Consider the following 14,784-nt stretch of genomic DNA (forward strand, 5'->3'; position numbering starts at 1 on the left):
TGCATGCACCATAATTCACACATGCATGTGCTCACAATAAAACACATATGTGCACACCTGTGTGCATATACCATACTTCACGCATGCAATACATGCATGTGCACGCACACAGACACACGTGTGCAGGGCGCCCGACTACCTGCTTGAAGGCCTGCAGCACCTCCTGCCGCTGGCTGAAGTGCCGGAAGAGCAGCTGCAGGGCCCCCGACACCAGGGGCGGGTAGTCGTGCATCGTCAGGTGCAGCAGGACCCGGAGGAAGGTCCTGCCGCCGTGGTCGTCCAGGTCCAGCGGGGTGTTCTCCTCACTGCGGGGCACGTGGGAGGGAAGCGGCAGCTGAGCCACAGACGCCCTGGCTCCCCGCACCACGGGCCCAGACACCCTGCCCACTGCCCTCCACACTGCGGGCCCAGACACCCCGCCCCCTGCCCACCCCACCGCGGGCCCAGACACCCTGCCCCCTGCCCTCCCCACCGCGGGCCCAGACACCCCGCCCCCTGCCCTCCCCAGCGCGGGCCCAGACACCCCGCCCCCCTGCCCTCCCCACTGCGGGCCCAGACACCCCGCCCCCTGCCCTCATCACCGCAGGCCCAGACACCCCGCCCCCCTGCCCACCCCACCGCGGGCCCAGACACCCCACCCCCTGACCCCCCACCGTGGGCCTAGACACCCCACCCCCTGCCCACCCCACCGCGGGCCCAGACACCCCGCCCCCTGCCCACCCCACCGCGGGCCCAGACACCCTGCCCCCTGCCCTCCCCACCGCGGGCCCAGACACCCCGCCCCCTGCCCACCCCACCGCGGGCCCAGACACCCCGCCCCCTGCCCTCCCCAGCGCGGGCCCAGACACCCCGCCCCCCTGCCCTCCCCACTGCGGGCCCAGACACCCCGCCCCCTGCCCTCATCACCGCAGGCCCAGACACCCCGCCCCCCTGCCCTCCCCACTGCGGGCCCAGACACCCCGCCCCCTGCCCTCATCACCGCAGGCCCAGACACCCCGCCCCCTGCCCACCCCACCGCGGGCCCAGACACCCTGCCCCCTGCCCTCCCCACCGCGGGCCCAGACACCCCGCCCCCTGCCCTCCCCACCGCGGGCCCAGACACCCCGCCCCCCTGCCCTCCCCACTGCGGGCCCAGACACCCCGCCCCCTGCCCTCATCACCGCAGGCCCAGACACCCCGCCCCCCTGCCCTCCCCACCGCGGGCCCAGACACCCTGCCCCCTGCCCTCCCCAGCGCGGGCCCAGACACCCCGCCCCCTGCCCTCCCGCACTGCGGGCCCAGACACCCCGCCCCCCTGCCCTCCCCACCGTGGGCCTAGACACCCCGCCACTTGGGTTTCCAACACCTGGTCTATCCCACGTGACCTGACTTTTAATTAGCTCCTTGGACACAATAACCGTTTCACCTTCAGCTACATTGTGAGTGTGCGGGCAGCACAGAGGGGTACGCCTGGCGTCTGCCCCTCTTTCTTTCGACTATTTCCCACCATTTCCATAAATCTTGTAGTGTGTGTATTTGGGGTCACCTCCTTAAATCCTCTCAGTTGTAGGCAGGACACGGACACACACACACACACACACACACACACACACGCCAACTAAGATCACTCTGACCTGAGTACTAAGAATTACAGAGAGGGCCCGGCCTGCATGGTTCAGTGGTTGAGCTGCAACCCAGGAACCAGTAGGTCACAGGTTCGATTCCCGCTAAGGTCACAAGCCCAGGCTATGGGCTCGATCCCCAGTAGGGGCGTGCAGGAAGCAGCTGGTCCGTGATTCTCTCTCATCATTGACATTTCTCTCTCTCCCTCTCTCTCTAAAAATCAATAAAAACATACTTTTAAAAACTGACAATCTTTTTAAAAAAAAAAAATAGAGGTAAAAAGAGAGCAGCAAAACCACCTCAACCAGAGACCGGGCTCTCCCAGCACACGGGGAGGAAGGGCTGTGAGAGCCGGTGAGAGGACCCCCACCACCCCCCGCCCCAGGACCACCTCCACGCAGGGACTGGAAGTACTCGCCTTCCTCCGAAGATGCCCTCCGCTTGCTCCTCAATGTGTTCAAAGTCCAGAGCGCCTGCAACACGAGGGAACAGCCCTCAGACGCAGCCAGTCTGAGCACGGGCTGTGGCCCACCTCCCCGAGCCTTGCCCCGCCCCACCCACGGTCAACCTCGCGTCTTCCAGAACTTTCCACCATAGGCCGAGCCAGCTCGGCCCGGGCACACCGTGCAGGGCCCCCCACTTCGGCCGGTTTTCTAGGCACTGCAGGACCCCCTCCCCATGACCCCTCAGGGTCGCCCTCCTGCCTAGGGGCTCCGGCCTGGACAGGGGGTGATTTCTGCCACCACCTCGCCCTGACCCTTCCCCACCATTTCCTGGGCGGGAAGAACGGCCGTTGGAGGGAAAAGTTGCTGGTGGGCGGTAAGTTTCCTTGGGGAGTTTTTTGTTTGGTTTTCACTTGACATTTCATGTAACCACACACTGGAACCCTCGGCCGTCTCGGACCCAGACCCCCAGGATGGAAGGCAATGAGCCCCATCCCAGGAGGCTCTGGGCTCCTTCAAACATCCCCTCTGCCCCCAAAGAACCCAGGCTCTCGTCCAAAAGACCATGATCCCCCAAACATGCTCGCCTTCCGCTCTAAGACGCCCTGAATGGATCGGGGCTCCCGCCCGGCGCCGACCCGGACGCACTCACCGGGCACGCTGCCGGGCGCCTCCTGGCTGCTGCTGCCCGAGGACGCCTCCGACGTCTGGGAATTGCTCTCGTCGAACTCGCGCTTAAATATGCACAGGAGGCAGGAGATCCTGTAGTCCAGCCTCACGTTCAAGATAAACTGCAGGTTCAAGCGGAAACGGAGACAGAGCGGTCACAGGGGCACGCCACCTACCACCCGTCGCCAGGCCGCTGGGCGCGCGGGGCCTGCGGGCCGCGGCACCGGTCACCGTGAGCACCAAGCCACCGGCCATCTGGCGTGGGTTTCAGGTCCCTGCAGCCTCAGGCTGGTGGGGGCAGCCCCTCAGCTTAGTGCAGATTTCAGCACTGGCAGCTAACGTAGCAACCGGCCTGAAGTCCCCCTCCCCGCCTCTACCAGCATCACCGGGGTCAGCAGATTCAGAATGCGACCCTGGAGGGACACGGGCACGTGGGGGGAAGGGGAGGATGACCCGAGAGGGATGAAGGCTGGCCCCTAAGTGCCACCTGAGGCTGAGCGGGGCGTTTACCACCATCCCCTTCCCCGAAGGCAGCCCCCCGCCCCCCAGAGGGGGCCGCCGCCCACGCACGCCCTGCGCCTCGGGCGGAGGGCTACCTGCAGGATCTCGATGATCTTCAGCTTGGTGTCCATGACCATGATGTCCTCCTTCTCTGGCTCCGCCTGCTTCACGTTGCCTTCGGGGGCGGCGGCCATGGGGGTCACGGGCAAGAAGCCCCCTCCTCGCAGCACCACCTGGGTCATCAGCTCCCCGACCCCGTGGATGGACCGCATCACGTTGCTGCCTGGAGGGGCCGGACAGACCTGGGTCACGACCCCGTCCTGGGTCCTCAGCTCCCCGGCCCCGGGTTGGACCACATCACGTGACTGCCCAGGGGGGCTGGGACAGAGGTCGGTCGTGGCAACGGCCCTACAGAGCGCTCCGAGGGGCCTGGCACGGGCCACGGGCTCCCCTGGTCACGCTGTTTAACATGCCTCTGTTCCGGTACACTTTCAGGACCCTGGGGACCTGTGAAGGTGAACGCCCATCAGACGCTAGGGGCTTCCGGGAGCAGGGACACAGGTGGTCTGAAAGCCCCACAGGAGCATTCTGTGTACTAATCCACCCGCCGCATTCTACTGGCCACCTCCCTCCAAATGGCTCAGCAGGATACACAGGACTCATAAATAATATAACGGAAATAGATTAAAATGTGAGTCATCTCTGACCGTAAGCTGTGGGTCTCTGGGTGTCTAAAGCACTATTCTCTCTTTATATTTGAAATGTTCCCAGTGAAAAGTCAAAAAGAAAGGACAGGACAGGCCTGGCCGGCGTGGCTCAGTGGTTGAGCATCAACCCATGCACAGCAGGTCACAGTTCAATCCCCAGTCAGAGCACGTGCCCAGGTTGTGGGCTCGATCCCCAGTGTGGGGCGTGCAGGAGGCAGCCGATCCATGATTCTCTCTCATCATTGATGTTCCTATCTCTCTCGCTCCCTTTCCCTTCCTCTCTGAAATCAATAAAAATATATTAAAAAATATTTTTTTAAAAAAGAAAGGTCAGGACACCAGGGTGAAGGCTGCCCTGGAGCGGGCGGCCACGCCTGCTCAGGGGCCCGCCCTGCCCCCACCTTTGTTCTCTTCTCCCTTCGCCATCTTGCTGATGGGGAAGATGGTGGTCACGTGCACGCAGTCCAGGATGGCCAGGAGGATTTTGGTTAATCGCAGGAGGTCAGAGAAGTTGTAGAAACCAAAGTAGATGAGATTCCTCGCTAAGTTCACAACCTGTCGTATTCAGAGAGAGAGAGAGAGAGAGAGAGAGAGGTGGCATTAAACACACTGCGTCCTTCGGGTCCACTTTACACCGACCAGCTCGTCAATGCCCGAGGCCCGCCTTCCTTATGCTGAGACATTCGTCTTGCTTACAATTCTGAACAAATTTCATTTTGTTTCATTAGGAAGGAGATATAAGAAACGAAAACCTGCCAAGCGACTGCTCTGCTTTGAGAACTAGTTTGTGAAAGTGGACCTCATCGGCTGGTCTGTGCAGATCCCCCAAGACGACCCCGGGCGAGCGAGTCTCACGCGACGAGGACACGGACTGCAGCCCTGTAACCTCGCAGACACAACTCCCCAAAAGGCCACGCGTCTCACAGAGAAGCACGCTGACCCCCGGGGACACGGGTTATGTCCTGGGAGGAGTCCCTGCGACAGACCCAGCACGATGCTCTGTCTTGTCATCTTTAACTAGAGGCCCAGTGCACAAAATTAGTGCACAGGTAGGGTCCCTAGCAGCTGCCGGCTGGGGCCTTCCTTTGTTCCGCGCCGCCCTCTGGTGGTCAGCGCACATCACAGCGAGCGATCAAACTCCCGGTTGGTTGAACTCCCGAGGGGCCACTTTGCATATCAGGCTTTTAAATATATAGCTAGGGTGATGTACGGAGTCCTCAGTCTCCCATCTCCGCACGCTTCAGGTCACCTGCGCGTTTCTCCTGGGAGCAAGGCCACGGGCAGCCAGGGGCTGGCACCCACCTTATTCGGGAACCAAACTGAGCCGAACCCTTTTCATGACAAAACCCGAGTATCGTGGTGAAAATCTGAAACATCTCCTCTCCCCGCCACAGAGAGACGGCCGAGGAGGAGCAGGCGATTACCTCGAATGTCAGCTTGTTCTTCTCCTTATCCGAGAAAGGGAACCTCTGGCACACGACATCTCGGAGGTACTCCTCCACAAACTCCATGGTCTGCGCGAACCGCTCCTTAATCTCATCTTTGGAGGCCCCGTTGCTGTCATAGCTGGAGGGGGCGGGGGGAGAGAGGGTTTCAGCTCCGCCCAGGGAGGCCGCCAGCCGCTGAGCGCCCCCACACCCCCTCCTTTCCCGCTTTATTCCCCGTAGCCCCTGTCACCAGACTCCATCTCAGTCCTTTCTCTTTCCCCACTAGCGGGCAGGCAGGGTCCTGGTTCCACTGATAGACCCCTACTGTGGCCAGTGGACACAGTTATTTGTTGAATAAGAGAGATGAGCAGGGTATAAAAATGGAATTGTGCCATCTCTTACATTCTTAAAGAAACCATCTTTGCCCTCCATTTTATGTTAAGCTTAGAAAAAGTAACTTCATCTGTTGTCTGTGGTTGACCAGACTCAATGGGACCACACACGTTTGTCACACGGAACAGCATGAACATGGGGCTGAAGGGGGCCGCTGGCAGGATGAGGACAAAGTGAAGGGGGTGGGACAAGGTAGAGTGGGACTGGGACAAAGCACAGAGGGGCAGGGACTAGGCGAAGAGGGGTGGGGACAAGGCGCAGAGGGGCGGGGACAAGGCACAGAGGGGCAGGGACAAGGCAGAGAGGCCACTCACTCGTCAATGGCGATCTCCGATGGGATCTCGGACCAGAGGCGGGCGTACTTCACAGGCGTGACCTGCTCCTGCGGGTCTCGGTCCACGTGCATGTGGAGCATGAGGCGGCAGAAGGAGGCCCGCAGATCATAGGGCAGGTTCTCGTCCGACATGCAGCGCAGAATGAGGTCCACGTCCAGCTGGCCGGAGATCTCGTTGATGGCCAGGTACTGGCGGTCCAGACACATCCTGGCGAAGAGGTTCAGCTGGTACCTGGAGGGAAGGACACGACATGGAGCTCAGGCCCCGAGATCACTGAGGATGAGCAGTGATCATCCTCCCGGCAGGACAGCCGGTGGCCCCGGGTTTCACAGAAGTGACTCACGTCCACACCCCTAACCTGGCCCTGGACCTTGCGGGGGAAGGGGCGGGGAAGCCAGGCCGGCCGTCACACGTGCCCCCTGCTCAGCTGGAGGGATGGGTGACCACCTGATTCCATCTGCCATGTTTATTTTATAAAACAAATGGGGGGGGGGGGAGTGTCAGGCTGAAAACGGTTGTCTCCTTCTGCAGCTGTGTTTTCGTTCCATAGGCCAGAGACCACGTAGGAAAAGTTGACGACATCGCCCGTGTGGGTCTCATTAGCAACGTTCTACTGCCTTCAGGGCCTCATGGAGGGCTCCTCTCTGACTCTCACACACATCGAAACGTCGTGTGAAATACGGGGGCACCTCAACACGCCTTGTGCTTCCTTCCTCATCCGGTCTCCAGCGACTTGTTAACTCCCGAACGTGATCGCGAGGCACCGCCTCTTATTCTTGGGAGGAGGCTCGCCAACGTTAGAAGAATGAACACACGTGTGACGTGAAGGAAGAAAGCCACAGGCTTCCTCGGGGCAAACACAGGCTTCTGACTGACGGCGGATCCTGGCTGCGGGCCGTCGCCGAGCCTGGACACTGCCAGTTCCACTTGCTTCAGCATCGTCCCTTCCCTTTCTTTTCAAAAGCGTTTCTTGGTTTTCTTCCCTTCTTTTCCTTTCCCTGCCCTTCCCGTGAGGTGGCCTGAGTGCTGGGACGCAGGAGACGCTGGGTTTGAGGAGGTGACGGAGGTGCCAACTGAGCCACAGGTAACGCCCGGACGCCGCCAGGTGTCTGCCCGTCAGACGGGGGGCGAAGGCTCTGGGAAGGGGGCGGCTGGGACAACCCCACCGTGCCGAGATGGAACCTAAGCACCGACCGCCGACCGGGACTCCTGGCTCTTATCAGATGTTCGTATAGACAGAGAAATAGACGTCTGTGTACAGAGACACAGACACACACACGCACACACACACACACATGCGCACGCACACACATGCGCACGCACACACACATGCGGCGAGCACACACACATGCACACACACACATGCGGCGCGCACACACACACATGCACGCACGCACGCGCGCAAATTTCCCCGCTCTCTCTGCCGAGGACTTGGGTGTGATTCCCAATCAGGGCACATGCCTAGGTTGTGGGCTCGATCCCCAGCAGGGGGCGTGCAGGAGGCAGCCTATTGATGTTTCTCTCTCATTGATGTTTCTTTCTCTCCCTTCCGCTCTCTCCAAAAGCAATAAAAACTTTTTCTTTTAAAGGAAGATATTGGGGCACAGAGACATCTACAACTTGACCAAAGTCAAAAAGCGAGTGAGTAGAGAGGCTGGGATTTGAACCCCGGCAGTGGGCCTCTTCGCTGCTACGAAAGGCACGTGCCAGGCTGGTCACGGAGGACCTGCCCTGGTGACGCCACTCCGTCCGTCTTCTGACCCGGCCACACCCAGGTACCAATGACCGTGCAGGTGTGGCTGAAACCTCAATGTCTCAACTGCATCGTCTTGGTGCTGGACGCCCGGAGGGCCCCTGTGATGCCCAGAGTGACCACCAAGAGCGCCGATGGCTGCCTCCGCCCCGCCAGGGACCACCAACAGCGCCGCCGGCCGCCTCCGCCCCGCCAGGGACCACCAACAGCGCCAATGGCTGCCTCCGCCCCGCCAGGGACCACCAACAGCCGACGGCCGCCTCCGCCCGCGCCGGCGCTCACCGGTAGTAGCTGAGCACATCGCGGTCCTCCTTCTGGCCCTCCTTGGCGTCCTGCGCCAGCTCCCGCACGCTCTTGCTGCGGGTCTCCTTGCTGCTGTCCCTCCAGAACAGCCACACCTCCTCCTCGTCCTCGCCCGCCTCCAGCGCGCTCTCCCCCGAGGACACCCCTTCAAACTCGAAGCGGGAAAGGACCAGCCTGGGGAAGGAAGGGTGGGGCAGGCGTCAGGCGGGGAACCTCGCCAACCTCCCACCGACCGCAGCGAGGCCGTGGCTCGGGGCTTCACGAGACGACCCAGAAAGCATCTCCTCCCCCCGTGGCAGAACCACAAAGGGCCGAACACTAGTTTCTGCACGTACTTGACCCCAGTGGCTCCCAGCCAGGTGACCTGCGATGCCTGAGACCTTTCGTTTGACGTAAAGGAGGGGGAGGAGGCACCACGGGCTCCCCGAGGGGGAGGCAGGGATGCTAACACCCCACCAGCACGGACCGACCCCACAGTAATTATTCGGCCTCAACGGGAAAATGCCAAGGTGGCAAGCCCGGCATTCGCCCAAACCCAACATTAAGTTATGCATGAGCAGCAAACAAAAATCACTGATTCGGGGCGTAACTCAGTTTTGGGATTTAACACACAACCTGGTCCACATTACTGGCCCTACAGTTCTCCTTCCCAACAGCGAGTCACTGCTATTAACCCAACGCCTCTGGACCACTGAGCCCTTTGTGAACAGTGGTCACTTAAACACCTTTCCCAACACAGATTTCTATCGACACCGAACTGTCGCCTCCTCTGACATTTAAAATGGGTGATTATACGCCGAGGACTTCCAACTCTTAGGATTAAACCAGGCGTGTGTCGAATGCCCCCGGGTGAGCTCGCGTTACTGTGGAAGTGGCGTGTAAAGTGCCGCCGCGTGCCCAGTGGGCTGGCCCACTGCACACCAGTCCGCAGCATCGGGGTTCGGCTCTCCCGCCCACACACACAGATCCCCCCGAGCCAGTGGCCTCCGCCTCCCCACGCACTTGGTCTCGATCAGGATGTCGGCGTTGGTTGGGTTGAGCACCGCTTTGCAGATGAGCTCCTGGGTCACCGGGATGGACTTGTTCATGGACACACACAAGTCGGACAGGTAGTCTAAGAACCTGCGGGAGAGAGAGAGCGACAAGCGTGTCCTGTGCACGGAGCGGGGTGCGGCTCGGGGAGCCCGACTCTCTCGGGGGACAGGTCCGACGCACGGTGGCCGGAGAGGTGAGAGCTCAGGTCTGGGTGCCAGTGTCGCCACCAGGGAGGAGGACGGAGGGAAGAGTGGTCCCCAGGGTGGTGGGGACGAGGCGCTGAGCGCACCCCTAGCGTGACTCTTATTCGCTCCGTCCTGGTTTTACCGTCACCCAGGGACATTACTTCGCCTCTCGGTGCCTCGGTTTCCCCTTCCACAGAAAAGTGTAACGTGTGACCTCAGAGGGTGATTCAATGCGGTAACGCGTGTGTGAAATGTGTGATCGGCTCACTCCCTGGCCCAGGAGAATGCTCCGTAAAATGTTAGTGTTTTTCCCGACCGGCACGGCTCAGTGGCTGAGCGTTGACCTATGAACCAGGAGGTCACGGTTCAATTCCCTGTCAGGACACGTGCCCGGGTTGCAGGCTCAATCCCCAGTGTAGGGCGTGCAGGAGGCAGCCGATCAATGATTCTCTCTCATCTTTGATATTTCTCTCTCTCTCTCCCTCTCCCTTCCTCTCTGAAATCAATAAAAATATATTTTAAAAACTGTTATTTTTATGGGCGGGAGGAGTCATTCTTCAACAACACGCTCAGCTGTGCGGGGGCCCGGGTGTGACGCCCACCCTGCACACTCTCACCGGAGGGAGAGGAGGGACGAGGGTGGGGAGGGGAGAGCAGTGCGAGGAGACGGGATTCCACAGGGACAAGATGCAGCTAGAAACACTCAAGGGGCAGCCGAGCTCGCAAAGACTCTGCTGGTGCGACTGGGAGGGGCTCGGACCCGTAACCGGGTGCTAACGGGTGACTGACAGGCCAGCAGGTCACGGCTGAGCACCGACTCGGGCCGGTACTTCGTGCACCGTCCCCATCGAGTTTCCACAGCCCCCCCACCCCGCCCCCTGCCCCGTCAGCAGAAGACCTTCCAGCTCAGAGGGCGGCCAGGGCCCCCTGCTGGCTGCCAGGCCGCCTCCCAGCACCACGTTCTCCCCACGACACAGCCGGGTGCGCTGGCCCCGGCCCTGATGAAGGGAACGCCGGGCACAGGGCCGTGACCACCGCGGGCCCACGCCTCCCGCACACGCCCCGCGGCCCGGCCGCACCTGGGCTCCCGGTTCTTCCGCACGAGGCTGACGAAGGTGTCGATCTCGGCCGCCGTGATGTGCTTCTCCAGCAGCTTCCGGTTGTTGTGCAGCAGGGCGGTGATGGTGTCCTCCGCCAGCACGTCGTAGCCGATCTGCTTCTGCATGAAGCCGAACTGCTTGGCGATGTACTCCTAGGGGGCGGGGGGGGAGGGGGGTCAGCACGGGGCACGGGGCCAAGAGAACGGCCGCAGCATCCCGCGTGGGGACGCCGGCCCCGGGGGCGCCCGGGCAGCTCACTCCCTCGGCCGGTTTCCCTCAACCTGCCCCGCAGACAGAATTCGGCAAAGTGCCCCCCCCCCCCGCTCCCCCCCCGAATTGCAGAAGGGCCTCTTCTCAAGGGCACAGCATAAATGTCAGTGTCAAGACTTATTTTTCTAAAAGGTCAAGCGCTGTGCTTCAGCCCTGGTTTTACCCGACTCAAGGGGGTTTAACGGGCCCCGCGGCTCTGGGCCGAGGAAGACGGGGTTTATAGTCCAACGGCCCCCACTGTGTTATCTGAGGGGAACACCCCTTCAAAGGCAGGAAGGACCCTCTCTTTGGGGATCAGACATCACAGCCCAGGAGGTATTTGCACTCGAGGAAGCCGCTACTGAGTTAGTTTCTAAGCAAACACGTCTCCAGCCCGACAGATGCAGTGCCGGCTCCAAGCTCAAGCGCCCCCCTCCCCTAATCCCTGCTTTTTAAATTTTTTATTTATAAAAACCAGCCTCCCACTTTTTAAAATTCAGTTCAAAATCCTGGAACGTGCTCAGGGTGAACACGGCGGTCGGGGCCTCGCAGCTCCCCCTCAACAGGCTGCGGGTGGGAGCAGCGAGCCTTCGGGACAAGTGACTGCCGTCTGGCACGCAGCCCGGGGGCGGGCCAGCCTCCTCGGAGACAGGCTCGCTGCCCGGGACACACGGGCCCGAGGCGCCTCACGGGGAGCTGGAGACAGAGCAGAATACACCTCCTCGGCCTGACTGGCAGCAGCGCCGGGCAGGGCCGGAAGCCACCCAGCACCAGCGGCCACCTGTCAGGGTGCTGCCCATGGCGCCCTCGGACACGGGGCTCACGTCTACACAACAGCGAGGCAGCATCGGCCGTTTAGAAATCCTTGCTAAAAGGCTTATCTAACCCGTTGGGCTTGGCTTTGCTGGAGATCAACACTGTCTTTACGATGACAAAACAAAAACCTTGAACGACAGAGAACTCAAACTTAAAGGCCAGACCCAGGGCAGTCGAGGCTTAAAAACGAAAGCTGTGAGTCGGTTACAAAAGCATCGTCCCGCAGTACAGCGTCCCCCGGATCCAAGATCCCGCTCTCCGCGGTTTCAGTGGCCTGGGGTGCACCATGGTCCAAAAATATTCCACGGAAAATTTCAGAAAATAAGGAATTCCTAAGTTTTAAGTGGCGTGCCATTCCGAGCGGCAGGCTGACGCCCTCCAGTGCCCAGCTCGGCCCCACAGGGACCTGGCTCGTCCCCTCGGCCAGCATCTCAAGCACAAACACATGGAATCACGTTCAAAGCCTTAAAGGACCACGCGATGAGAACTACTGCAAACACACCACCCATGTCAGAAAGGGTGACCTCGCCCGGCTGCTGTGGCTCAGTGGATAGAGCGTCGGCCTGCAGACTGAAGGGTCCCGGGTTCAATTCTGGTCAAGGGCACATGCCCGGGTTGTGGGCTTGCTCCCCAGTGTGGGGCATGCAGGAGGCAGCCGGATTCTCTCTCATCCTTGATGTTTCTCTCTCTCTCTCTCTCTCTCTCTCTCTCTCTCTCTCTCCCTCTCCCTTCCTCACTGAAATCAATACAAATATCTTTTTAAAAATGTACATGTGACCGTTGGAGCTCACAGGAGCTTGGACCCGGAGAACCCCATCACCCGCCGGCCGCGCCCACCTGGTTCTTCCTGTAGTCCTGCTGCGAGTGCCGGAGGACCCGGTAGCAGAGCCGGCAGATGTGCCGGAACGGGGCATGCCGCTGGTCGCCCAGCTCCTCCAGCCGCAGCATCGGGCCGTCCCCGCAGTCTGTGAACGGGGCCTGCAGCAACTTGAAGATCTGTGTGCGAGAAGAAAGCAAACACCGCCATCGTCCCGTGTCAGCCAGCCGTCCGTCCGGAACCAAGGTAACTCCGCATCGCTGGACGACACGGAAGACTGTCCACACACACACAGCCACGGCCTGACACCGCATCCCTCCACCCAGGGGACAGGACTCGCCGAGTCCAGTCCGCCTGGACCCGCAGACCTCCAGCCCTGGGAAGTGCGGCGTTAGGGCGGCGGTCACCAGGACAGACTGGGGCCTGGGGAGTCTAGGCTGAATTCACACCCCGTACGCCTTCCCAGCGGCACCCATCAAGGTAACCTGGTTTTCTCATCAGTGAAACAGAAGAACACACCACCCCGGCCAGTGTAGTACCGTGGTTAGAGCACCAGCCGGCACACTGAAGTGTCGCTCTCAGGGCTCCCGGTCAAGGGCATGTACCTGGGTTACAGGTCGATCCCCAGCCCTGCACAAGGCAACGGGTTGGATGTCTCTGTCTCTCTCACATCAGTGTTGATCGAGCCGTGGAGCCACCTTTGTCCCTCCCCGATCAGCGACCCCACTGACTCCTCGCAGCGCCAGCCCCACGGGCCACAGCGCGCCCACCTGCTTGAGGATGTTCTGCTCCCGCATCAGCTTCTGCCGCTCGCGGTTGGGCTTGGAGAAGACCACCTCCAGCACGTCCTGACCGGAGTTGGTCCCCCCGGTGACGAAGTACACCAAGTCTTCGAGCAGCTTGGTCACCGACCTGGGGGGCAGAGCGGCTGTCAGACGGGGGAGGGGCTCCATGGTCAGCAAACCGGTGGGCACTGCCCGTGAGGTCCAGGCCTGAGGACCAGGCCCAGAGAAGCAGACCCACCCGCCCAGTGTCCTCGGGACTGACCACAAGGCCGACACTGACCAGAGTGACACAGAGATGACACGTGCGTGTCCACAGAAGGATTGTCACCTTCACAAACTAGGAGCCATCAAACTATCTCAGAGGAACCTCAGGCCCTGACGTTTCCCGAGATGGAGCTGGAGACAGAGCGATAGGATCTTTTCAACTTCAGAGACTTCCAAAAAAGAGGATGCACCCGCCGGTGTGGCTCAGTGGTTGGGCACTGACCTATGAACCAGGAGGTCACGGTTCGATTCCCGGTCAGGGCACATGCCCGGGTTGCGGGCTCCATCCCCAGTGTGGGGCGTGCAGGAGGCAGCCGATCCATGATTTTCTCTCATCATTGGTGTTTCTATCCCTCTCTCCCTCTCCCTTCCTCTCTGAAATCAGTAAAAATATACTTTTTAAAAAAGAGAGAGAGAATGAATTCAAAGGAAGCGATGTCTTGAAAACCACAGGCTGATTCGTCCACAAGGCGGAGGCCTGCTGCTCTCAACGTGGCGTTCACACGCTCTCCCCAAGGGACCTGAGAGGCCCGGGAGGCCGCGGAGGGCGCGTCTGCCCGTGGGAGGCTGTGTCTGCCCGTGGGAGGCCTCACCTCCTCTCGTTCTGCGTGATGGTCCCTTTCTCCAGCTTCCCCGCGATGGAGCCCAGCACCTTGCTGGCGTCGTTGGCGAAGTCCAGGTCCCGGACCTCCGCAGGGGAGACCGGCACGATGGCGAACGCCTCCTTGTCCTCCTTCACGGGCGAGGTGCCGATCTGTAATACAGGGCGGTCTCTGCAGCAGCCTTGGGGACGAGAGCCCCTCGGGGCGACATCACACACCGAGTTTACGGGCCACCGGGCCACCCACAGAGCTGGGGCTGCCCTGCAGGCGCAACCAACTGGACAGGCAGCACCCCAGGCCGCTACATTGCTACCCCTGGAGCCTCGTGCTGAGGGGACGGGGGACAGGAAGGAGGCCCCCTCACCGACAGCTTCATGTGCTACAGCAGTGGTTCTCAACCTCCCTAATGCCGCGGCCCTTTAATACAGCTCCTCATGTTGTGGTGACCCCCAACCACAAAATTATTTTCGTTGCTACTTCATAACTGTAATGTTGCTACTGTAAACAATATGTAATTACATATGTGTTTTCTGATGGTCTTAGGCAACCCCTGTGAAAGGGTCATTCGACCCCCAAGGGGTCGTGACCCACAGCTTGAGAACCGCTGTGCTACAGGGAGCACGGGAGACCCGGATCCAACGCGGCTTATAAGTTCACGGGAAAAGCAAATGGGCAAGACGCTCCTTCCTGGCTCCAAGTCACATGTCACAGGGCTGGGCCCGGTACCCCCTCCCAACTCTCCTACACCCCGAAATGTTCATAAAAGTAGAGGAAAAATGCCAAGAACTCTCCCCCTCC

General features: G+C 60.7%; 1 protein-coding gene across 7 annotated transcripts in view; it reads right to left on the reverse strand.

The window, feature by feature from the left end:
• ITPR1 (inositol 1,4,5-trisphosphate receptor type 1) overlaps nt 1-14,784 on the reverse strand; it is a 169,996-nt gene that overhangs the window by 75,952 nt on the left and 79,260 nt on the right. For all 7 annotated transcript variants that reach the window (XM_070391395.1, XM_070391401.1, XM_070391398.1 and 4 more), the window contains 13 exons: nt 13,978-14,138; nt 13,106-13,247; nt 12,356-12,514; nt 10,433-10,605; nt 9,136-9,255; nt 8,113-8,307; nt 6,057-6,308; nt 5,347-5,488; nt 4,324-4,477; nt 3,311-3,498; nt 2,698-2,836; nt 2,021-2,075; nt 140-305 (listed from right to left, as the gene is read on the reverse strand). In XM_070391395.1, coding sequence (XP_070247496.1) covers nt 140-305; nt 2,021-2,075; nt 2,698-2,836; nt 3,311-3,498; nt 4,324-4,477; nt 5,347-5,488; nt 6,057-6,308; nt 8,113-8,307; nt 9,136-9,255; nt 10,433-10,605; nt 12,356-12,514; nt 13,106-13,247; nt 13,978-14,138 — 2,046 coding nt within the window. The remainder of the gene's footprint in view (nt 1-139; nt 306-2,020; nt 2,076-2,697; nt 2,837-3,310; nt 3,499-4,323; nt 4,478-5,346; nt 5,489-6,056; nt 6,309-8,112; nt 8,308-9,135; nt 9,256-10,432; nt 10,606-12,355; nt 12,515-13,105; nt 13,248-13,977; nt 14,139-14,784) is intronic.

Source organism: Myotis yumanensis, unplaced genomic scaffold (assembly GCF_028538775.1).
Source record: "Myotis yumanensis isolate MYYU_CA2020_CCGP unplaced genomic scaffold, mMyoYum1.0.hap1 SCAF_14, whole genome shotgun sequence".
Lineage (NCBI taxonomy): Eukaryota > Metazoa > Chordata > Mammalia > Chiroptera > Vespertilionidae > Myotis > Myotis yumanensis.